This window comes from Myotis daubentonii, chromosome 2 (genome assembly GCF_963259705.1).
Source record: "Myotis daubentonii chromosome 2, mMyoDau2.1, whole genome shotgun sequence".
Taxonomy (NCBI): domain Eukaryota; kingdom Metazoa; phylum Chordata; class Mammalia; order Chiroptera; family Vespertilionidae; genus Myotis; species Myotis daubentonii.
In genome coordinates, this window is record NC_081841.1 from 202740364 (window position 1) to 202765551 (window position 25188).

The window sequence follows — 25188 nt, forward strand, 5'->3', positions numbered from 1 at the left end:
AGGTAAGTTTACAGTTATGAGACTGAAAAACACAGATTTTGTTCTTATAGTTTTATTTATTATTGTGTTATTTTCCATATAAATACCTGTAACCCTACTTTTGCCCCACTCTGTACTTTGATTAATGGCTTTTTTTTCTTTTTAAAAATTATGTAAAACATGCACACGATTCCAAAGTCAAACTATAAAACACAGTATATAACACAGTATATAAAGTCTAGCTTCCATTCCCATTTCTTCCACCCTCTCTTATGTGTGGCCATTTTTACAAGTTTGTAATTTATACTTTCCTTGCTTCTTCTTTAAAATGTAAGCAAATGCACACATCTTTCTAAGAAGAAAGGCAACATATACTGGTACATGGTCTCAGCCTTGCTTTTTCACTTAATTTGTAGGAGAGTTCCACGGCCTTCCACAGAGATGGTCTTCATTCCTTTGTCCAGCTGCACAGAGCTGCACTGTGTGGATGTACGGTGGTCTATTCAACCAGTCCTCTGTGGATGGCCATGTGGGGGTCACAATTGCATGACTTAAACTGTGCCAGGCGCTGAGGGTAAGTGCAGGGTGTCTGGCCTCAGAAAACTGAGTGTAGGGGGAGACCTCTGCAATACAAGTACTTTCCTCATAAGGGAGAGAGATCTTGGATCCCCTTAGCACTAGGGACTCCTGGAACAGGGAAGACAGGCTCCCACACAGGACGGATGCAATAACTGTCTGTGGGTTGGCATCTTGCTGGTCCTTAGTATGGGAGAACCCCCTTGGGAGGAAATGATTTTTATCTCTATTTGAAATTGCTTAGAAAATCACGAGTGCCACCGTTTGGTCAGAAAAGGCAAGACCAAATGAAAGAGGCAGAGAAGGGCCCCTAACCACAAGATTCCCCCGAAAAGAGATGTAACTTAATACAGAAGCTGTGGTTTAACTACAAGCGCTAACATCTGTGCAGTACATCTTAACACTGAGCAGAGTGCTCTAAGCAGTTTGCATATTTATTTAACTCCTTTATTTCTCATAACAAGCTTAAGCAGGGGTTAAATAAAAGTTAAAAAAAGAAAAGGGGACATCTGTAATACTTTCAACAATGAAGCAACAATGCTAAAAAATCAATGCCAAAAATATAAAATAAAGAGAGAAGTAGTGACTATTATTTACCCAAATTTTACAGGTAAAGAAATTAAGGCACAGAGAGGTTAGCGAACTTTTGCCCGAGGTCACACAGCGAGGGAGGGAGGGAGCAAGGAAGGAAACATTGGATACTTGCAAGCAGTCCCCTCTCCAAGGATGCTGAAATCTCTCCGCAGCCTCTCCCCTCGCTGTGGGAGAAGAACCTACTCGTGACATCTCCCTCCCGCCCTTCCTCCCCCCGATCCCCACAGGAAAATGCTTTGGGGCTTTCTATGCACTTTTGGGGGCTCGGAGGCTGGAGGAATCCCAAAGCCAGAAGGCGACTTGCTGGGTGCACCGCCGAGGCTGAGCCGGCCCGCCCGTCTGCGAGGCGGCTGCCGCCCCCCCCCCACCTCACCCCCACCCCCACCTCCACCCCCACCCCCACAGGTCGGTTCTCCGACCCTCCCGGTGTCCGACGCCCATCTCTCTGCGCTGTGCCTAGGCCTTGGCACCAATGAAGTTTGCTATCCCGGGCTCCTCCTATAAAAATATATGAAGCCGCGTACGAACTTCCAAAGTTGTTGAGGTACGGGGACCGGCCTTCTACTCTCAGAGAACCCATCGCAGGGGAAAGAAGCACGGCAGTCGCCCTGTGAGACCGGCTGGGACGAAAGGGTTGTGGTTCCTCCCTTCCTCATTCAAAACCGCATTGAGACTAGCTGCATGCAGGGCGCAGCTGCTCGCTCGCTCGCTCGCCCGCCCGCCATCTGCCAGCAGCCGCTGCCAGCCGCCCAGCCCCAGCCCCAGCCCCGCGCGCAGCAGCCGGCAGCACCTAGCGCCCACCCGCGGCGAGGGTGCCCCCACCTGGACCAGACCACGCGCCTACAGCCCCCCTAATAACTGCAACCAGAAGTCACGGCTTATTCTAAAGACTTGCTTGGGCAACATTAGCTGCTCTAGAGACAACTCTGGGTTATAAAGATCCTTCAAGTTCATGTCAGACGGGTCATGTGCCAGAGCGTAACAAGGTTAGTGGGCGGCACATCTCACACACCAACGTGAACACCCAATCATCACGCTTATGAACTCCGAAAGGATCAGCTTAGAGTTTTGGTTAAGGAACCTCGGATACAGCCCACTGAGTTTACAGAAAGGGTGACATACATAGTCCGCATGTACTCAGTGTAGACACACAAAAGCATGTATATTTTTAAAATATCGCCGATACCCTGTGATTTTATTCTTTTGTTTCTACCTTAACAAGTGAAAACAGGAACAAAATTAGCGAGCGGATCATTCTCTATGCAAATTTCTCGCACTAGCCCCACCCTTATAAAACCCGACTCCGTATTGCTTTACGACAGAATGTCGTGAAATAACGGAGCATTGACGTAGCATTGGCGGAAGCTAGCCTTGGGCTTTACGGCAACGACTTTCGGTAGGTTCGCGTCTGGATAGGCTCGAGAGGTGCAGGGCGGGCTGCAGGTGTGCAGGGGCTGCAGGTATCGGCATCCGTTTCCGTATCTAGCTTTAGGGTTTGCTTTTGTCTGCCTGTTTTTGAGTCTTCAGGAAGGCGAGAGTAATCCCCCCACTTCACTGCTGGGAGTCGGAGATTCTGTTACTGGCCCCGGAGAGGTCGCTCTCCCTTCCCTGCGTCGTTTCCTTGACACACACTTGACTCTTAGGCTGGTTAGACTCGCCCTCCCTTCGCCTAGAATGATGTCTCGTCGTTTGATTTGGTTTTAGTTCTGTTCTTTGGGAGAAGTCCAGCTTCCGGTGCCTCCTGAGCGGGTCCCCCTCTCGCCTCCATCTTCGTCCCCCGGGGAGCCCGGCCCCTAGCTCGCCGCGGTCGGGAATGGAGCGGGAGGGCTCTTCCCCGCCCGGAGAGTGCCCTGCTTCTGACCTCGGACAGGCCCTGTCCCAGATCCTGCACCGTCTGACCGGCCCGGAGTCCCGACGGGGCAGCGCCAGGAATGCAGCTCTCCAGGACCTCAGCGCTCTCCTGGAGGCCACAGGGTGCGATCGGTTATTTGCGGGGAGTGACACGCCGCTCGGCGGAGCGCCCGGGACGCTGGGGGAGGTGACAGCCGCCCTGGAGAAGCATGCAGCGCCCCGCAAGGAGGAGGAAGGCGGAGCGGATGGGTGCTCTGCGGTGGCCGAGAAGGCGGCGGCGGTTGGGCTGCTGTTCACTAAGCTGCTGAGGAGAGTGGAGTCGGCCAAGGAGTCCCCGGGTTGCCTCGCGTGGAAGAGAGGCCTGCGCCACCTGGCCGGACCCATCTATGTGTTTGCCATCACACACAGCCTGCAGCAGCCGTGGACCAGGCCGGGGTCTCGGGAGGTTGCAAGAGAGGTGCTCGCTTTACTGCTGCGCGTTTCTGAGTGTGGTTCTGTGGCAGGATTCCTCCGCGGGGAACACGAAGGCGAGAAAGGGAGGTTTGCTGAGATAATGGGCCTTCTCCAGCCTGATTTGAATAAGTAAGTACCTACCCCTGCAGAAAGGGCCAAGGGGGGAACTGCAGTCTGTTTGAGAATGTGAGAGCGCAAAGGCGGTTAAGGCCCAGAAAGGTTGGGTCTCTATGAATGACATAAGTTGCCCTGGCCGGTTTGGCTCAGTGGGTAGAGCGTCGTCCTTCGGACTGAGGGGTCCCGGGTTCGATTCCGGCCAAGGACATGTACCTTGGTTGCGGGCACATCCCCAGTAAGGGGTGTGCAGGAGGCGGCTGATCGATGTTTCTCATCGATGTTTTAACTCTCTATCCCTCTCCCTCTCTGTAAAAAATCAATAAAATATATAAATGACATAAGCAGCTAGTGGTAAATTTGACATTAGCATACAAGTCTTCAGACTCCACTTTCTAGTGTTCTTGTCGGTCCTCCTGACGACTACCCTGGAAATGGGAAGTTCTGTCTCATTTATTTAGATTGAACTCTCTGAAATAAGATGATGGAGGTGGGAGCGTGGAGAGGATTTAAACTTGTAGTTTGAACGTAGGGATCTTGAAAGTCATCACTAATAGATAGGGAGGGATAGTTATTAGATATGGAAGCAGTGTTTGGGATGAAAAATATAAGCTTTAGATTGCTATTAGATAAAGTATTTTTTTTTAAAATCTTTATTCTGTCTCTTTTTTTTAACACTTGTTTTTTTTAAACACTTTATAGAGAGGAAGGGAGAGGGATAGAGAATTATAAATAATGAGAGAGAAATCTCCCATTAGCTGCCTCCTGCACGCCCCCAACTGGGGATCAAGCCTGCAACCAAGGTACATGCCCTTGACGGGCATTGAACCCGGGATCCTTCAGTCCACAGCCGATGCTCTGTCCATTGAGCCAAACCGGTTAGGGCTAGATAAAGTATTATGTTGTGAGTTTCCACTTGCTACTTTGTGTGTTAGTATTTGTGATGAGTGGACATTTGTTCCTGTCCAAGATGACCATGGAGACATTTGATTTAGCCAAAAGGTTCTTGAAATGTGGTCTTTTCCAAAGCGTCCACAAGACATTTGGTCCATGCTAGCTCATCTCCCTAACCCCATGTGTTAGGACCAGCAAGGCTGTCTAGTGGAGAAGGGTTATTATTGGCAATACAGGCACAACACAGTTATTGGACCAATAAAATGTGATAGTATTTTATGTATGAATCCTGCAAACCAGGAGTATAAATAAACGTTGTGGGTTCTTTGGGCCCAGGGACATTTGCTAAGTGTGGACATTGTTGACAGGACCAAATGTCGGGCTGCTTGGCGTGGACCAAAGATGCTCATGGATGTTTGGACCTAATGTGCTGCAAGGGTATCGTAGCACTGCAGTAATAGAAAACAATGTGTGCACAGCTGTCATTGTACTAGGAACTTGGAATTAAAAGGCTTAGTTTTGAGGCTGGTGGTGCTTCCTTTTATTGCTTCTGAGTAGGACCAGGTCAAATAATCTCTTCGATACTCAGTTTTATTATTTGTAACATAAAGGTAATATTGCCTGTTACAGTTATTTTGAAGATTAGTTGAGTAATGCGTGTAAACTCATTACTTGCTTTAGGTTGCTATTAGATAAAGTATTTATCTAATACTTTCAGATTTATGAACTGCTGTTCAAATTTTGATTCCCTTATAATAATAATAGTAACAACAACAGCAACAAGAATCTGAAGACATTTTTATTAGTTATCTCTCCCTTCTCAACATATCCTCACTGTAGCCACTTATCACCATTGCCACAGATCCTTTGCATTGCTGTGCTTATGAATGGCTTCTTCTCATTGGATAAGCTTTAGACTCAGAGCTCTGGGTAAATGTTAAATGTATGTAGTGTAAGTTCTGTAAGTTATTTTGATTTAAGTCTTAAAATGTATGTTATTAACATCAGGAGTTTCCTTATGTGGGATGTATTTTTTTCAATGACAAGGGCATACTCTGTTTAGCTTAATTTTCTTTGCTAGTTAACACCATGTCACTGTACTTAATTTGGCTTCACATTCCCACTTAGGGAATCCTGGAAGAATAACCCTGCCACCAAACATGTTTTCTCCTGGACTCTGCAACAGGTCACTAGACCCTGGCTGAACCAACATCTAGAAAGGATACTTCCCCCATCCTTGCTCATCTCAGATGACTATCAAATTGAGAACAAAGTCCTGGGTGTCCATTGCCTCCATCACATTGTGCTTAATGTGGTAAGCAACCTCTGCTCTGATGGACAGACTGAGTCATATGGCTGTTCCCCATCCATGATGTCACTAGTTTATTTTGCCTACTAGTATGTTTGTATCTTTTATTAACTAACTTTCTATTATTGCAGTTATGTGACTAAATTCACTTATTTATGTGTTTTCTCTTTATATTCATTCCATCTGCCAACCTAGTAGAGGTTATAGCTCATAGGTAATATATATAAGAAACATGGGCTATTATTGTGCATATAGGCCACTTTCAAACTGAAAGATTTGAGTAATTAACAGTTGACTTTCAAGGATCAAAAAACTGGCAGGGGTTATATTCAGATGTGCAAGCTATTACTCGAGGAAGTTTGTATATTTCTTTCTTAACTATGTGCCATAGAGCTTTTAAAATACACACAGAAGTAGGGAGAGTGGTATAATGGATCCCATATACCCATAATTCAATTTTTAAAATTATCAACATTTGCCTGCCTTGGCTAACTTTTCTTTTAATTGGGCGATTTGTCTGATTGCAGCCAGCTGCTGATTTGCTCCAGTATAACAGGGCCCAGGTCCTATACCATGCCCTTTTCAACCATCTGTACACACCGGAGCACCACCTCATTCAGGTAATTGTAAGATTTGTTGGTAACTGAGTCTAAGTTCTCAAATTTGAGTGGCAGGTGGCATTATGTGAATAAGAATAGTTGAGAGACATTTTCTTGGAGAGTGAGGATGATAACTAAAAGCCATTGCCAAGTTGAAAATAGGAAGGTAGCAGTGACTGGTGAAAATATCTCCATACCAAGCCACCATCCACATCCTTGAGTATCCACAGAAAAGCCAGTGTTTTTTCTTTATCTGGGTCAATTACGTATCACTTGGGGGCAACTTTATGTCTGAAAAAGTTCCATTTTTAGTAATTTAAGTGTCTTTTGTGCTGACTTATTATAAACACACACACACTTGAAATCCCTTGTATGTTGGATGTGTTAGTGTCATTTATTCTTTCCTCCAATAGAAATTGAATACCTACTGTGTGCCAGTAACCATTGTAGGTTCCAAGAGTGAATGAATCAGACAGGATTTCTTAGAGCCAGAGACCCTTTGGGAGATGTTTATGTGAATATAAATGTTTATACATATGTCTACAGCAGGGCTCCTCAAACTACGGCCCGCGGGCCACATGCAAATACAAATATTGTATTTGTTCCCGTTTTGTTTTTTTACTTCGAAATAAGATATGTGCAGTGTGCATAGGAATTTGTTCATAGTTCTTTTTAAACTATAGTCCGGCCCTCCAACGGTCTGAGGGACAATGAACTGGCCCCCTGTTTAAAAAGTTTGAGGACCCCTGGCCTACAGCATAAAGTGATAAATCTATTAAAGGAGGTTTGTATAAAGTGCAGTGGGTGTCCAGCGATAAGCAGCTCACCAGGTTTGGTGGTGGTTTTAGGATTCCAGAGGAGGTGGTATTTGCTTATGAAGGATGAACAGGAGTCTGATGGGGAGGAGGAGGAGAATATTCTCAAAACCGAAGGAACAAGTTATCAACAAGTTACATAAAATTAGAGGTAGACATAACCATATTTCTTTTTTTTTTTTTAAATTTGTTTTTATTGATTTTTAGAGAGAGAGGAAGGGAGGGAGATAGAAGCATCAATGAGAGGAAACATCATTGATCAACTGCCTCCTGCATGCCCCCTACTGGGGATTGAGCCTGCAACCCGGGCATGTACCCTGACTGGGAATTGAACTGATGACTTCTTGGTTCCTGGGTCGACATTCAAATGCTGAGCCACACAGGCTGGCACCATGTTTCTTATTTTATGCCTACCCACACTTAACCCCTCACTTTGCCACCTTTCTTTTTTAAATATTATTCTAGGCCAGTGATGGCGAACTTATGACACGCGTGTCAGAGGTGACACGCGAACTCATTTTTTTGGTTGATTTTTCTTTGTTAAATGGCATTTAAATATATAAAATAAATATCAAAAATATAAGTCTTTGTTTTACTATGGTTGCAAATATCAAAAAATTTCTATATGTGACACGGCACCGAGTTAAGTTAGGGTTTTTCAAAATGCTGACACGCTGAGCTCAGAAGGTTCGCCATCACTGTTCTAGGCATTGAAAATCCAGGTACTTTACAACTAGAAAAGTTAGGACTCTTGAGATGGTGTTCGAGAGGAAAAAAAACACTACCAAAAAACTACAAGAAAACCAAAGAGCCAGGAGAGATAGAAGGGATTGCCTAAACACTGAAACCTCAGATACAGTGGTCCAGTTGGACACAAATGAGGACCATCTTAGATTCTATTTAGAAGCAGTTTTGTTTTAAGTTCATGTAAGTATTACTTAGACTTAGTAATACAGTGACAATAGACTCAGACTCCTAAAATTTGGGTTAAAGTCCCAGCTGCCTTCCCATTTGATAGCTTAGCAAAGAACAGTCCTGAGGAGAAAGCATTAACTTATTTGGGACTGTCAGATAGAGATAATGTAAAAAAAAAAGAGATTAAAAAATATAAAGTAATATACACTGAATGTATTATAACTAGTATGTTTTAGAATTTTATGACATTACATTAATAGATTATTAACGTTGCTAGAAACTTCAGAGAGGGTTGTGAATGCGAATGGATGGCTACAGCTCCTGTCCATTACTCTCTGCTAGGCTGTGTTGCTGTGTCTGCTGGATCTATTTCCAGTCCTGGAGAAAGGCCTGCACTGGCAGGGAGGTGCAGCTCGACCCACCACACACTGTGATGAGGTCCTGCAGCTGATCCTGACCCACATGGAGCCAGAGCACCGCATTCTCTTACGCAGGACCTACGCGAGAAGTCTGCCAGCTTTTGTGAAGAGGTGAGTGCTCAGGCTGCTGGCTGGCCATCCTCCAGACTTCATTCCTTTGCTGTCACATTTTCTCTGTTTGTAGGCTGGGGATCCTGACCGTCCGGCACTGGAAGAGGCTAGAGCGAGTCATCCTTGGCTATCTGGAGGTTTATGATGGGCCAGAGGAGGCGGCGAGATTGAAGATACTGGAAACCCTAAAACTTCTCATGCAGTATACTTGGCCCAGGTATAACAGCCAGCAGACATGTGTGGTGAGAGGGTCAAAACTCAGATTTGCTCTTCAGAACTTGACCAGATGTCCATGCAGTGCAGAGTGTTAAGGATATGCCACGTATACCTCCCATACCTATTGAACTGAGAAAAATGTCATTTAAAAGATAAACTGTACCCATTGTTGCTTCAGGTGTACATCTCTCTAGATTAATAGGCACATTAAATTTAAAAGGCCATGTAGAAGTGCTTCAATAAAGACAGGCCTAGCTTTGTTCATATTAATGTTTTTGACATCCAGTTGGGACCAGAGCACTTCATAGCACAATACTGAACAGTGATCAGGAGAATACCAGGTTAGAATCTGATTGCTTAGAAAGCATTGCAACTCTGGCTTGAGGTAGGTATTAGGAACAGTAAACTGGTATTCAAACATTTTAAGTCAACAGAAGGCTTTCTTTTCTTTTTTTTTAAATCCTTGCCCAAGACTGTTTTTATTGATTTGAGAGAGAGAGATAAATGTGAGAGAGAAACATGGATTGATTTCTCCTGTATGGGCCCAGACTGGGGATTGAATCCAAAATCTAGGTGTGTGCCCTGACCGGAAATCAAACCCACAACTTTTTGGTGTATGGGACAACCCTCCAACTGAGCCAGGGTAACAAAAGGCTTTCTTGCATGAAATAACAAAAGTTTAATTCATGTAGAGTCCAGTGCCTTAACTACATACATATCTATTCTGAACCGTATTATCTCATTTCTTTATAATGTACCCAAGTGTTTCCCTAAGTCACATTTGGAACCAGGTTGCATTTGTTTACTCTTTCTCCCTTCTGAATTATAGGCTCCAGGAGGATGAAGACCACTTTGGTATACTGAGCGTACCAGAGTTTACACAATACCTGGTATTAGGTGCACGAATATTTAAAGAATGTAATAGATGGACAAATGAAACTGAGTCATATTAATACTGTCAGGCCTTTAAAGAGCAGAGACCAAGATTCAAAGTAGATTGGCAAGCAAACGTAAGGGTTAGAAAGTGAATGTGATGTATTGTGGAGGGGTGGGGCTTGGGAAACAGCAGATTACATATTGAATGATGACAGGTAGAAGGCTAAGCAATACACAGATTATAGGAAAACATTTCATTTTTTAGATTAAGGCAGGGGATGCAAACTTTTCCATCATATTTCTGCCCATAATCGTTTATTATGCATATTTTCACGCTATGTTAAAATTACCTTCCAGCTGCCACGAAAGCTTTTTAGTTTTTATTGTGGTAAAAAACATACACACAAACATATACTATTTTAAAATGGCCAGTTCATTAGGTACATTTCAATTTTGTGCAACCATCACAATTTTCTTAGAAAGGCTAGTAAGCATAAGTGAATAGGGCGGGTTTCACTGATGGATAGAAAATTCAGGTTGACACTTAAGTCCCAGACTCCAAGCTTATTTCCTCTTTTTAACTTTCTAGCCTGAGACTGCATAGAAGTTAAAGGATAATGGGCTACTTCCTGTTCTCTGGCCGAAAGTGTGGGACCCTGGTAAGGGGAAATCCCAGTTCTCCCTCTTCAGGAGCGGCTGTTTCCTTAGAGTGGAGGCAGGCTTCCAAAGGGGAACAGGCCAGGGTGTGTGTGTGGGTGTTGCTTAGAAAACAGTGGGGCCTGAGGAAATAGAGCCTGGTTTCTGGTTCTGCTTCCAGCTCTTTGTCATTGACTTTAGTTCCTTCATTTGTGGAGTCTCCAGTTTAACATCCTGATTTAGAGTATGAACAGTTTTTTGTCTTGATTCCAGAGTTTCCTGTAGACTTGTGGTCTTACTGAAGGCTCTCTTGAAACTGATATGTGATGTAGCAAGGGATTCAAGCCTTACACCGGAGCCTGTTAAGGGTGCTTTATTAGAGGAGGCCACAGACTGCCTGCTTCTCCTGGACCGCTGCTCTCAAGGACAAGTGAAGGTAAGGGACAGCATGCCCCGTGGTTTCAGTTAGGCCTCATTATCCTTAAATCCCGTTTGCTATTCATGTGTCTGGCCAAGCCTGTAAATGAATGTGGAGGGTTCAGGTCTCCATTTCTGGAGCCCTCTAACCTTCTATAACTGAATAACTTTGAGCAAAGTTATTCAGAACTGTTCAGCTCAAAAGGCAGAAGGATTAGAAAATATCTCTGGGGTCTTCTTTCCTGTAACATTTCTCGAGAGCCAAAGCAGAGCACCGCCTAAGCCGTTTTTCTTCTATCCTAATTTCTTCCTTGGTTTCATCGTCCCCAGCTTTAATGAACATATTCCCCTCGCCCACCCCCCACCCGGAAAAAAGAAAATATCTCTGGGCCTAGGACAGAAAATGGGCAAAAGGATCATGATCAAGTGTTTATAAATTCTGTTCCAGTTAAAAAAAACAGGTCCAGCCACGTGTGGCTCAGCAGATGAGCAACGACCCAGGAACCAAGAGGTCACCAGTTTGATTCCTGGCCCCGAATCTGGTTTACTGAACACTTGCATTTGTGTTCCACACCCTGTACAACAGCAACTTTGCAGAGGGCCCTCTTGCACTCTGGGACCCCTCAGGGGATGTCAGAGAGCCAGTTTCAGCCCAATCCCTGCAGGCCAGGCAGAGGGACCCCACTCATTCCACAGACACCCTTCAAGCCACAGTGCCACCCCAGGTGCAGCCGATCATGGAGGGACTGCAGGAGGTTGGCTCCAGGGTGTGTCCGGCCTGTCTTGCCCAGTCCCGCCCCACCAGCCACCTTCTAATTAATTTCCTTTCAATGTGCATGAATCCATGCACCAAGTCACTAGTAGCATATAATAGCTATGTGTGTGTTTATATATATTTAATAAACTATTGCCTCATTTCTTACCCCATTAGAAGTCTTTATTTGAAAAGGTGTAAGGCAGCATGAAAAGAAATTCATATCCTAAAAATACTTAGAGATAGCATAGTTTCTTGTTTTATTAGTTTATTCAGATTAAGATTCATCTTTGCTCTTTAATTTCAGGCAGTTTTCAAGTCCTAGATCCCATTTAATTCATCTCAGCTGGTATTAAGCTGCTGCTTCATGAGCCATTTCCAAACATGCCAACAATTCTTAGTTATACTTGTTCTGTGAACTGTCCCCTAGTGTCATCTATTCTTTCCTTCTTTGAGTATGAAACCAAGAAAGAAGAACCAAGGTAAAAGGAAAAAAAAATTACCCCCTCGCCCCCCCTCAAAAAATCAAAACTTGTTTGGTTTCATGTTTCAGGGTCTCCTGGCTAAAATTCCCCAAAGCTGCGAAGACAGCAAGGTGGTGGAGTGTGTCAGAAAGGTGCAGCTGGTTTCTGAAGGCGCTCCTTACAGTGGAACTAAAAACTTTGCAGTACTTTCCTAAAGAGAAGAGGATTTTCTTTTTGTATAAATGGAATTATTTAAAGAAAAAGGTATTTTTGTACTGGACAATATAATTTAGATCTTTTTCCTTCTTGTCTTTTACTTCTAATAGAAGTAGGCAAAGAACAAGAAAAAAACTGAAGTCTGGACATTTCTGAATAAAGTTTTTTTTGGGGGGTGGGCACCTAAGGTGGCTACCATTTATAAACTAGAGGCCTGATGCATGAAAATTCATGCACTGGAGGTGTGGGGGAGTGTCCCTCAGCCCGGCCTGCCCCCCTCACAGTCTGGGAGCCCTCAGGGGGCGGGTATCGACGCCCCCATCACACCTCTGCTGCTCCAACTGCCAGCAGCGCAGGACTCGGCTGGCCCTGGGCAGCTGGGGTAGCAGCCGGCCCCGCCCCTGCTCTGGGCACTGCCCTGTTGTAAGGGTGTGATGGTCAATTTGTATATTGCCTCTTTATTATATATTTACAATCATAAACTCATCTGTCAAGCTATCACCTCAACACATTCCAAAGCTATAAAAATACTCTGTTTATAACTTTAAGGATTTCCTCCACTCTCCCCCAGATTTCTTGCTCTACAGAAGTGGCATAAATATAAAAAACACAAATATTGTGTTACATAAAAAAAAAGAGTGAAACGAGGTATGTATGTGATGACGATAGGATAAAGTTCAAAATGTTCAGTCCTGTTAAAAATGTCTGAACGTAATTCACGTGGTTTTGGCCTTGGCCACAGGCTCTGTCTCCTGCTCATACTCAATCTCCACATAGGCTCGTTTTCTCCGCAAAGTTCCTTTCAAGGGTGTTTTGCCTTTGTGTTTGGCGTCAAGGGCCTTTTCTTCTTCCTCACTGGAGGATTTCTCACCCTCATCTTCATCACTGCTGGCATCCAGTTTGTCCATATCCTAGCATGGGGAGTAAAGAAGTAAGAGCAGGGAAGACGCTAGTAGACTCATTCCCCAAACTCCACTGTCCTCTCAATTTTGAACAAACTAGAGCAGCCGTGGGCAAACTATGGCCTGTTTGCAATGAATAAAACTAAAAAAAAAAAGACCGTACCCTTTTATGTAATGACGTTTACTTTGAATTTATATTAGTTCACACAAACACTCCATCCATGCTTTTGTTCCGGCCCTCTGGTCCAGTGTAAGAACCCATTGTGGCCCTCGAGTCAAAAAGTTTGCCCACCCCTGAACTAGAGGATTTATCTGCCTCTGTGTGTTTGGAAACCCTTCTTCCTGTCACCCATAAATCTCACCTCAAAGTCACTTATGTCACTCTCATCCGCCTCATCAGCTTCCACAAACTCTCTTTTTCCCACATCCTAAAATAAAACATAACTGTTAAGTCAAAATATATGATGAAAATTCAACCTAGACAACTAGTTTTATGCAGTGGTTCTCAACCTTCTGGCCCTTTAATACAGTTCCTCATGTTGTGACCCAACCATAAAATTATTTTCATTGCTACTTCATAACTATAATTTTGCTACTGTTATGAATTGTAATGTAAATATCTGATGTGCAGGATGGTCTTAGGTGACCCCTGTGAAAGGGTCGTTCTACCCCCAAAGGGGTCGTGACCCACAGGTTGAGAACCGCTGTTTTATAGTCTTTGATAAGTAAATGCATAAATAACAACCAGAATCAGTATTTACTTGCTAGGCAACCCAAGTCTACCTATTTCCAAGTTTAATACTTCTGAAATCAGTATTTAATATTTACAAACATTCAACTAAAATTATTAATTTCAAATAATCAAAAACTAGTTTAGTAATAGGAAAAGTATGCTTCTGTACCTGTGTGAGTTAGTATACTGTGTGGCTTACCATCTACTTGCTAAATCTGCCCTTCTAAAAATAGTATGTTAATAGTAAGATTAAATCCTTGTAACTTTCAGTAGGTTCCTTAATGGTGTATTCTTACAGATGATGAAGGTTCTTCCTTTGTCTTTCACAGGAAAAATATTAGAAAGCCCATCAGTAAAATTAAAATTGTCAATGCACATTTGGTTAGCTGAACCTGGAGAACACAGAAGCCACTGCTGAACCAGAATTAACCTCACGATAGAAAACTAAGATCATTTCATTACTTTTGGTTAAGAGGCTGAAAATGACAGCCTGTCTCTCAAAATAGATCTAGTCCTATAGATTACTGCTGGACAAAACAAAAATACCAACAAGGCTTACTTCCTCATCATCTTCATCTTGTTCCTCAGCATCTGAAGAGTCGCTCCCTGCCTCCTGCTGTTCCAGGGCCTTGTCGAAGGCATGAATGGGGAAGTTGTAGATGTCGCCATACTGAAGAACACACAGATTGGCTTTATCGATATTTGAATCTCACACTTAAAGCCCACTGTCCAACAAGCGTACTTTTTCCTCAGTGAAATGAGAATATTTAATTTGATGAGTAATATTTCTATCTTATTTTCAAGTCTAGAGCTGGCAGTGTCTTTAAAAAGCCCATTTTAACATTTAAATAATCAGTGGTTAATACCAAACTGGTAACTTCTATGAAGGATGGAAGAAAAATCACTTAAAACTTAGTAGTCTATAAAACCCAAGGAGTAGGACAGATGTAAAATTTTGCTGATAAAGGGGAATAAAGAAAATTTTTTTATTCATACTGTCTCTATAAATGACATTAAATCTTTAAAAGAGGAGAACAGACAGGAGGATCAGAACGATGGTTTTTGCACAGAGATCTGGAATTGCTGCGTTTGGGAACAGGAGTTTGGGAATAATGGCAAAAGCGAGAGAGGTCTCGTACCGAATGGAGTATCAAGAACAACCAAAGCATCTTATGTGCTGGCATCAATGAACTTAAATGAAGAAGCCAGGACCCATATGTTATTTGTTCCAGGAATAAAATCATGGTGAACATCTATCACCTTTAAAAATAAGACCCATTTCTCACTAGTCCCACATTTCCTAGCATGACAGTACCACCTAAAACAAAATCCGTACCCCAAGCTCCTAGCTTTCTCACCGTATCTTGTTTAAGTCTCTCCAGCAATTCCTTTTCAATGGCATTATCCAGCTGGGCAGCTATTAATGCCTTTTCCTGTAAGAAAAAGAGCAAACCCATTTACCTCACTAGTATTCATTTTCTAGCCTGTACAAGAAGAAGAAACTATTAAGTTTTTATAAGAAAGAAGATGTAATCACTTCTCCCTCTTGCTATTATGGGGGCTTCTGCCTCTCCAACCAGATGTATTTCTTTACCTCTCAACCCTTCTTGGTAACCTTTCAATGTAAAAAATTCCTAGAGTTTTTATAAATAGCATTTTAAATTCTAAAAAAGCCCTTGATAGATATACAAAGCAGGTAGGTCTACATACATTTAAGTGTCTTAGAAAATAAGCAATCCTGAAGCAGACTCACAGAAAAGGGAACAGAGACCCTCATTCATTTACGTTTTCTAACACCATAGTAGACCCCTTGATACAAAAAAGAAAAAAAAAAATCTCTTCCTTCAATGATCTCTCATAGGAAATGATACATGGCATCAACCTGTACCACTCACAACCAAAACATACAAATCTCACCTCAACCCTAGCCTAAGATTGTGCATTAATTAGTGAAAATCATAGAGGATTTCAAAGTGTTACACACTGAAGCTGTGTTAGCATGAAGAACAGTGTCAGATAAACCACAATGCAGAAGACTGAGGCACATGGGTTAGTTAAAAGTCTACTGTGGTGGTCTACATCATTCTCTAAAGTAGGTGCTTACACCTCAAAGAGTGATCCAGTGAGATGTAGGAAGAAAATACTCAGAACTTAAATGTTACAAATATTTTTTATGCATACTGACATTGGTGACTTGATCTGTCCACAGAGCAAATAGTTGTGTCAGATACAGTGAACTAGATAAAACAAATAGCTATATGTCCGATAGAGTGAACATTTGCCAACCTTTTTTAAAATGACAAATGGCTGTCCGTATTATGTAACGTAGCAGGAGTTTTAAAAAATATATTTATCTGTTCTTTCAAGAGAAAGGGAATATTTTACCAGTGAGTTTAAAGAAAAAAAATTGTGGACAGACCACCTTAAAAAGAAAAGGATTACATCTATGTGATATTGCAGAAAACATGTCTCCTACAAAAATTTCAGTCCCACAACTTAAAAATCTGGAGACATAATTTCCCAAACCATTACAAAATCATCTGCATTTTCCAGAGAGCTTCAAAATTATTTGGCATAAACGGAAAAATTTAATTTCTTCTGAAAGACTTGCATGAACACCTGTTTAACAATTGGGGGTGGAGAATGAAAATAAAGAGCAAACAATCACAGTGCACTTCCCTAAGCATCCCTGCCCTACCTATCAATTATGAGAGCCCATAAGGACAAATTTATACTCAGCTAAGAACCAGGCCATCGCCGAAACCGGTTTGGCTCAGTGGATAGAGCGTCGGCCTGTGGACTGAAGGGTCCCAGGTTCAATTACGGTCAAGGGCATGTACCAGGGTTGCGGGCACATCCCCAGTAGGAGATGTGCAGGAGGCAGCTGATGGATGTTTCTCTCTCATCGATGTTTCTAACTATCTCTCTCCCTTCCTCTCTGTAAAAAATCAATAAAAATATATTAAAAACAACAAAAAAAAGAACCAGGCCATCACAAACAATTACTTATACCTATGAGCGCAAGTATGCATGTATAACACTTATAAATGATATAATGGGAGCATATGCTAAAAATTTTATTGATGGGGTAAGTGATCAAAAAAGCTTGAAGACCAATGATAAAATGCATTTGAGATACAGAACTCCATGGATTAATGGAAACAAAAGCATCAACATTATTAAAGTTATTTCTTGACAGAACTTGACAAATAATCAGGTAAATGTCTATTGCTAGAAAGGAAGTAAGCAAAGCAAATACCTAGAATGAACGGTTGGACTTGTCGGGAAAAGCTAATTCCTGGGTCTTGAAAAGCCTAAGAAAATTCAGCTCGACCAAAGTACCAGCGAGGTGGAGAGGCTGACTGCTTTCTGTGACAAAGCTGGAGTTTCCCGACCAGATTTTCCATGGACAGCAGGCCATTAACATCGCTAGTCATTACTTTGGTAACAAAGCTGCTCAGTTTACTTCTAAGAAATAATTCCAGTCTGTTCCTTACTAACAATTTCAAAATAATAATGAAAAACACACACCTCAATTTAGTGGCCTAATATGACCTGATGTCACAGGAGTCTAATTAAAGTGATTTAAAAAATTCCATCTAATGTGAATGAGCGTTCTTATATTTCACTGCAAAACTATTAGTGTGTTTGATTAGAATGCTCTAACCCTGCTGAGGGCAATATGTAAGATCAGACATACCAAAATTCTGAATTCTGAAACATCTGACCTCCAGAATTTCAGGCAAGGAGTTGTGGCTCTCTAAGGGATTCTATATGTCTTCCCCATCACATATATCCCCAAGTGCCCACATTTTAACCTGCCCTGAAAGTCATAATCTTAGAATATAGAATATCAGATATCTTATGCAACCTTTACTGTTATCCATTAGTGTTATCCAGGGCTTGAAAAGTTTATAGACAATGGTGACTGAATCTTTTTCTACCTACATAGCCCTCCCCTCAACGAAAATACAGACACTATGAATATCAGAACAATACGTTACCTCTCTTCTTTTTTCTCTCCGCTCCACCTTCTTACTCAAAGGAACAAGTTTCCTCCTACGGGAAATAAAACACGTTATCAGAAAACTCAAGTACATGTGCTATGCGTTCCTTTAAAAAATAAGAAAAGGATTGGAATTCATTTTGTAGGATTCAGATCAATACAGCAAGATTATATACTTAAAATTTTCTAGATAAATCTAATGCTATAAAAAAATCAAACATTTTTGTATCTACTTTTATGTGGCTGTTTTTGTTTTCTTGAGGTGTTCTGAGACTTCTAAGGACATTCACTATGCCAACAATGCTTCAGTGAACTAAAAGGACTTTGTTGTAGAAGACTGACAGCTTTAATATTCTCCATTAAGTCTGGATTTCATGTCTCTTTTAAAAATGAGTTTGCATTGTACTCAAAGTAAAGTTCTTACATTCCTGTTCATTCACATTTTTAGGTCATTTTAAAATCCCCCCTTTTTAAGGTTCCTGCAGGGAGTTGTAAACAGAGCGTTCTGAAGCTGGTGTTCGGACAGGGAGGGACAATCAGGCTGTACTACACTGTGTCTACATTCCTGCAGAATCGAAGGGCGCGCCTTTAACCTGAGGTGAAGCTTATTCTTAGCATACCCCAACGGCTACCCCAAGCTGAAGTTTATTGTAATACAACAGTATTACTAGAGGTTTCACAACACTGTTTCATGTTTTCAATATATCCATGAAAAAAATAGATGTAAAAATAAATAAATGAGCTAAATACTTACTGTCGCTTTAGTGTAAGTTTTCGAATTCGAATTAGGTACTGGGTGATCTTGGTGAATCTCTGCTTACACTTGTGTCGAATGAAACGGGGCCAGTAAATTAGATTTTCATCTATTTGCTCCAGTGCTTTCTCATAGTTTTTGTGAAGCCGGACCTATCAAACAGATAAAGGAAGCTTGAGCCCAGCGGGTGAGGCTCAATGGTTGAGCATCAACCTATGAACCAGGAGATCATGGTTTGATTCCTAGTCAGGGCATGTGCTTGGGTTGTGGCTGGATCCCCATAGCGGGGGTGCAGGAGGCAGCCAAATCAACGATTCTCTCTCATCATTGATGTTTCTATCTCTCTCTTCCTCTTCCTGAAATCAATAAAAATATATTTAAAAAAGAAAAGAAAAAGGAAGCTTGAAGGGCAAAGATAAATGATTAGGTCGTCACTGTTAACAGCACTATGGGACCTAGTAAGGATGGCTTCAAAGTTTAATCTAGATATGATCATGGAAGAGGGAAAAATGTGGCATTTTTGCTCTTGAGCAATGGTCACTGTAATACTATGTTCCAAGTCTTACCCGTTCCCAGAGCCGCCTAGGGAAAGCTGCTCGTTCTATCACCTTCATGTACAGGAAGCACTGTCCTGCGGGATGAAGTAAATACCTTTAATGTTATCTAGAGACTGAAGAACATCCTTTGAAAAGCTGCTGAGTGGTTCTCATGAAAGGTGGAACCGGGCCTTACCCTTCTCTTCTTTGATAGTGGCATACTGACTGTTTGCCAGGGGACAGGACGACCGGTTACACAGGCCAGTCAGGCTGTACTCATTTCTGCAAAAGCCCTGTGTCTTGGTTCTAGAATTCGAGGAACAGCAAGCATTACAAGATGGGTTACCAAGAGGGTAACTAAAGGAATCTTTGTCCAAGCTGCAAATCTAGACTCACCTTATCTTGAAGGAACAAAATTGCTTGTTTCCTAGTGTATCCCAGATAACCTGCAAGACAAAGTATAAACCCATTTCAACTGCTCTGACCCAATAAGTGGCATATTAATCCAATAAACAATGCCCTAGGGCAGTGCCCTGCTTTATTGAGGAAAGAACTCTGTGAGGAATGAGGAAAAAATGCTTTGTAAAATAGTCTGACTTTTTTTCTTTACACATATAACAGATTCTTATAGAAAAAGTAAATACAAATTAGCAATAACCATAACCCATTACCCAGATAATTTATTATTATTTTGTAAATATTTTCAACTTTTTCTGTATGTGTATACATTCCAAGAACTAGTATGCCTATATGTATGTTTTCAACAAAATGAGGTCATATTATATATTTTGTAACTTTCCTTTTCTACTCAAAATGTTCACTATCCAGTGTAAAAGGCTACACAGTACTAGACTTTTGGAAATATGTACAATTTTCCATTGAGGGCAAGAAAAATATCCCATTGTTATCCTCTGCTAATGTGTGGGTTTTTTTTGTTTTGATACTTTTATTTATTTATATTTTTTACTGATTTTTAGAAAGAGGGAGAGAACATCAATTTGTTTTCCCACTTACTGATACACTCACTGGTTGATTCTTATATGTGCTCTGACCAGGGATTGAACTGGTAACCTTGGAATATCAGGACGATGCTCTAACCCAGTGGTCGCCAACCGATGGTCCGTGAGGTCCAAAAGGTTGGCGACTGCTGCAACCAACCGAGCTACCTGGCCTGGACTAAGGTGTTCTTTATTCATTCAGCATTTATTGTGTACTAACTTATGTAAGGCACCGACATCCCCAAATCCTGACAAACAGGAGGCGCTCAAGTACTTGCTGAATGAAGGAAGGTCTAGTCCTTAAAGGTGTTATCTATCTAGTTAGGGAGAAAGACACATACACAAAGCAGCAATCCGAGTACCAAAGAGGTGTAGACTGTATGAGAGCCTCTGAGCGAGCTGTCCTGAGGAACTGGGAGAGGCTTTCAAGTAGCTAAAGGGAAAGACACAAACATAAAAGAAGGGAGCAAACGTTTCTGGAATTTTGTAGGATGCGTTTGGCAGGGGATGGAAGGAAACAGGTTAGAGGAAATGAAACTAGAGAAGTAGCAGCTCAATCAGGCTAGTGGCTTTAAATATCTCTAAATTTTGATTCCGAAATTTTTATTTCCTGGTCAAACTTCTCTCCTGAGCACCAGACTCGTATATACAGGCAGCTGCTACCTGACATCTCGGCTTGGTGGTCTAAAAGGCATCGGACACATGAACATGTCCACATGGAGCTCTCGATTCCATTCTCTCTCAAAAGAAGACTGTGCTCCTCCCCCAGCCTTCCCCTCTCCAGAAATAAAACCACCACTCAACTGTTGTTCAAATCAAAGTATCCTTGATCTCTCTTTTCTTTTTCATTTAACCCCTCGCCAAGTCTTTTCTATTAAACCTCACATTTATCCATTTCTTTTCATATCCGCCATGACTACCTTAATTGAAGCTTCCTTCATGATATTCTAGTCTCCTTGCTTCCAACCTTTCTCTCCTTCAAAAACCTTTCACACAACTAGAGAACTTCACACAATTGTAAACCAGATGCCATTTCCCATGAAAACCCCTAAGAACACTTCTTACAAGACTTCACATGCTCTTGGTGTCCTTGAATATATTCCTTCTCTCTTACCTCCAGATGTTTGGACTTGACGCTCCCACTGCCTGATGACTGCTTTTAGCTCAGCCCCTCCGTGGCGGCCCATTCTCATCCTCTAGATCTCAGCTCAAAGGTCTTCTATTCAGGGACACCTTCCCTATCTGCCGTGGTCTTTCCCAACTGCTCTCTACGTCATCACCCCTGGTCTTTCAAAGCCCTGTCGAGGCCCCGCAATGGTCCTTGTTTGTTCACTCGTCTGCCCCACAGAGGGCTCCGGGGAAGCAGGTCGTCTGCCTGGCTGATTAACACCCACACCTCCAACATCCACCATCCTGGCACACCGCAAGCGCGCAGGTATTTCTCCTACACGTTACTCAAGGAATGAATCTAGGACGCTTCCAAACAATAACTTGGGCAGGCAGTGGGACACATGTAAAGAAAAACCCACACCCAGCAAAAGCAGACTGAAAAGTAGGGTGCACATGCATGAAAAGGATCCTTAAAGTGGATGCCGAGACTTCGCCGTATCGGCCCCCCCAACCCCCACCCGCCCCCCAGGCCCCCCAGGCCCAGACGCACAGCCCGTCATTGCTGGGCACAGGGGCTGCAACCGCCGACCCTTTGGACTGAGGGGAGGGGGTGTTCTGGCCCCCTAACCCTGCTGGGGCCACGGGCTGGAGGTCCAGGGCAGACACGTGAGAGCCCCACGCCCGGAAACCGGAAGCCTCGCTTCCGAAGCCACACGAGACAGGGAGCGACCTGAGTATGCGCCTCTGAGTCGAGACACGCAGACACCCTGCGAGACACCCAGACACCCTGCGTAAACCCCGGGCGGCAGAGCACGGGAGACTCACATCATCGGACTGCATGGTGCCGGCAATTCAGCGTGCGGAGCTGGCCAGATCCCCGGAAGCAACCATGCTTCTTCCGGCGACTCACTTCCGGAACGCCTTAGTCTCACCTACCGCGAGAGCTCCGCGGTCTCAGACTGGCGCACAGCGCCGCCTGGCGGTGGGACGTGCGCGCGCCTTCCCGGCCCCCGCTCGATCCGCCCGTCTCCGCGCGCTCACGTCGCGCGGCGCTTGCCCGGGCTCGCCGAGGGCGCAGGCGCGGCTCCGGTGCGGAGCAGCCCGCGGAGAAGGCGCCCAGTCCCGGAGCGCGGAGCCGAGAGCGGCCGGCGCGCCCTGGTCCCCAGCCTCCCGGGTGCCGGGCCCTGCAGGCGGGTCAGGGCTACTTTGCTTTCACTGCTTCGCCCAGTGAGTGGGTCTCTAAGTCGGTCCTGGTAACTAGAGACCCTCGCGCCCGCAGACACTTGTTTGGTGGGCATGGGGTCCAGGTTTTAGAAATTCAAACATATTTTCGAAGGACTAACAACTTTTTTCAGCTTTATATTTTGACGGAGGCGGGGAGGGTAAACACCTTTACTAGTTCATATCGTTTTTCAAAAGAAAGGCCCTTTTAATACCAAACGAGTCAGAGAGGCACAATCTCAGAATAAGCATGGGCCCCGGCTTTGCATGTCACATACAGCAGTTCAATGTGTTGTAAGTGATTGTGCTGCAGGCAGGTGGAACCTCTGAATTAGGGCCACCCTGCTAGAAAGCATGGTTTCGTCACGGATTTTTGGAGCCCAGCGTAGGTTATAAAAACCAACTGGCATTAACGAAATATCTTTGGGCAAGTCACGTAACCTTTATCAAACTTTTTCATGTGAATAATGGGGCTATGTGTTAAACCCATGGTTTACATTGATTCATAAAAAAAAAGTCGTGCCCGGCCGGTTTGCTCAGTGGTTGAGCTTCGACCAGGAGACCACCGTTGGATTCCTGGTCAGGGCACCTGCCCCGGTTGTGGGGTCGAACCCAGTAGGGGGCGTGCAGGAGGCAGCCGGTCAATGGTTCTCTCTCATCATTATGTTTCTATCACTCTCCCTCTCCCTTCCCCTCTGAAATCAATAAAAATATATATTTTTTTAAAAAGTTAAGCATCTTTTCACATACTCATTGGCTCGTCACTTTCCTTCTTTTGTGAAGTGCTGTATAAGTCTTTGGCCCCTTCCTTCCCCCTTCTTCTTTTTTAATATTCTTTTTTCTTATTTTTTAAATATATATTTTTTATTGATTTCAGAGAGGAAGGGAGAGAGATAGAAACATCAATGATGAGAATCCTTGATTGGCTGCCTCCTGCGCCCCCTACTGGGGGGGATTGAGCTGGGCATGTGCCCTTGGCTGGTATCAGGCCGATGCTCTATCCACTGAGCCAAACCGGCCTGGGCTCCTTCCCCCTTCTTACTGGATTCTTTTATTGCATTGTAGGACTCCTTGATGTATTCTGGATACGCACTCTTTGTTAGACAAATATCCAGCTTATCAATGTTGTCCGTTGTATTTGGGGTTTTCAGGAAGTTGATGCCATGACGATCAACCCATTTTTACAGAGAGGACAATTGAGGAACTTGGCACCAGAGCTCTGAGGGACCAGGGCAGCAGTCACGCTCCGGTTCCTGCCGGCGAGTCCAGCGCTTGCAGTGCCTTCTCGGATGTTGACCCTGGGAGCCTCCCTTGGCCTGAGTCAGTCCCAGCCCTCCCCTGGTCTCGCATTGCTTCCCCAGCGTTACCACCTCCTACTAGACCAGGGCAACGTCACTGTCGTTGGGTTATCTGGATTTGGAACTCAGTAGCTTGAAGTCAGTTTTACTTCCCGAGTAAACAACACCCAAATGATCATCCTGCTCCGGCTACCCAACACTGGTCCCTGACTAACGGCGCTCAGGCCTCTGCTCTGCTTAGCAGATTCTCAGTTTTCCTCCGCAGGTGGCTTTGCATACGCTGCAGTCTTCCTCGAGTTGGAGAAGAAAGTGCTTCGGCTTGGGACTTGCTTTAGAACAGCGGTTCTCAACCTGTGGGTCGCGACCCCTTTGGGGGCCAAACGACCCTTTCACAGGGGTCACCTAAGACCATCGGAAAACACATATATAATTACATATTGTTTTTGTAGTTAATCACTATGCTTTAATTATGTTCAATTTGTAACAATGAAAATACATCCTGCATATCAGATATTTACATGACGATTCATAACAGTAGCAAAATGACAGTGATGAAGTAGCAACAAAAATAATTTTATGGTTGGGAGTCACCACAACATGAGGAACTGTATTAAAGGGTCACGGCATTAGGAAGGTTGAGAACCACTGCTTCTAGAAGGTCTCCGGAGCCTCCCAGGGACTTTGGGGAAAGGCTGTGCTGCAGGGCCGGCCTGGAACCGAGGTCCCACTTGCTTTTAAAGAGGAGGCATCCGTGAAAACCTGGATCCAGGATCGCTGGGCCTGACCGCGCCGAGAGGTATCCCGCCTTCCCCAAATCTCCTCTCCGAGTCTTCGCCACAGCTCCAGGGGTGCGAACTGAAAGTGGGAAACCCGGGTGCGCAGCGCAGAGCGAGCCTCCGGCACCGAGAAGAGGTGAGTGTGCGCATCGCTCTGGCTCCCGTGAAAGCCTGGTGGGGGCAGGGTCTTGGTGCCCAGCAATACAGGCCTTTCTGGCGCCCACGGAGGCTGGGGCGCAGCCCGCGGGTCTCACGGCAAAAGGAGACCTCTTTGTGCCCAGAGGGAGAGTAAGAGGAAGACGGAGTTGTGTGCTGTTTTTGGAAACCTTGGGCAGCGCTTTCCAGGGTCACTGCCCGAGATTGAAACCTCTCTGTCGGCCAAGAAAGTCCGGGTGGGAGGCAGGTGACACGCAGGAGCCCCGCTGGAGCCCAGGGGGGCAGATGGTTCCAACTCCTGGGAAGGAAGGCTTTCTGGTACCTTCCGTCTGCCAGGATCTTCCCAGTCCCACCAACGCCAGAACCTAACTCTGCCAGCGTGTACGGTGAATTGCTGCCCCCTCTCCCCAGGTCTTCACGGAGAGTCACTTGTTGCCTGGAGTGTGTGCTGAGGCTGCGATTCCCACTGCCCAGCGGTGCAGAGCACAGT

The 25188-nt window shown here is 44.1% G+C and overlaps 3 protein-coding genes and 1 non-coding gene across 8 annotated transcripts in view; 2 read left to right on the forward strand and 2 right to left on the reverse strand.

The window, feature by feature from the left end:
* Positions 1 to 2102: 2102 nt before the first annotated feature.
* LOC132229071 (small nucleolar RNA U13) lies at positions 2103 to 2205 on the reverse strand. The gene has a single exon (XR_009451637.1). It is a non-coding gene; the product is annotated as a small nucleolar RNA U13 (small nucleolar RNA).
* Positions 2206 to 2444: 239 nt separating this feature from the next.
* TTI2 (TELO2 interacting protein 2) lies at positions 2445 to 12373 on the forward strand. 2 transcript variants are annotated; one of them, XM_059685437.1, is made up of 7 exons: positions 2445 to 3582; positions 5590 to 5776; positions 6298 to 6390; positions 8442 to 8629; positions 8703 to 8846; positions 10631 to 10793; positions 11223 to 12032. In XM_059685437.1, exons 1-7 carry the CDS (start codon positions 2963 to 2965, stop codon positions 11592 to 11594), a joined length of 1767 nt encoding a protein of 588 aa, XP_059541420.1. In that variant the 5' UTR covers positions 2445 to 2962; the 3' UTR covers positions 11595 to 12032. The 2 variants fall into 2 exon arrangements, with proteins under 2 accessions (XP_059541420.1, XP_059541421.1); XM_059685438.1 differs by lacking the exon at positions 11223 to 12032 and adding an exon at positions 12082 to 12373 and having other exon boundaries at positions 2485 to 3582.
* An 8-nt stretch (positions 12374 to 12381) lies between these two features.
* On the reverse strand, positions 12382 to 22160 carry MAK16 (MAK16 homolog). Of its 2 annotated transcripts, XM_059685444.1 has the most exons (10): positions 22073 to 22160; positions 19536 to 19585; positions 19336 to 19445; positions 19170 to 19234; positions 18604 to 18755; positions 17848 to 17902; positions 15202 to 15276; positions 14403 to 14513; positions 13473 to 13538; positions 12382 to 13119 (listed from the first exon to the last, which is right to left on the reverse strand). In XM_059685444.1, exons 1-10 carry the CDS (start codon positions 22085 to 22087, stop codon positions 12925 to 12927), a joined length of 894 nt encoding a protein of 297 aa, XP_059541427.1. In that variant the 5' UTR covers positions 22088 to 22160; the 3' UTR covers positions 12382 to 12924. The 2 variants fall into 2 exon arrangements, with proteins under 2 accessions (XP_059541427.1, XP_059541426.1); XM_059685443.1 differs by lacking the exon at positions 22073 to 22160 and having other exon boundaries at positions 19536 to 19624.
* Positions 22161 to 24425: 2265 nt separating this feature from the next.
* Positions 24426 to 25188, forward strand: part of FUT10 (fucosyltransferase 10) — a 72173-nt gene continuing 71410 nt past the window's right edge. For all 3 annotated transcript variants that reach the window (XM_059685442.1, XM_059685440.1, XM_059685441.1), the window contains exon 1: positions 24426 to 24678. The gene's annotated coding sequence lies outside the window, so the exon portion shown is untranslated. The remainder of the gene's footprint in view (positions 24679 to 25188) is intronic.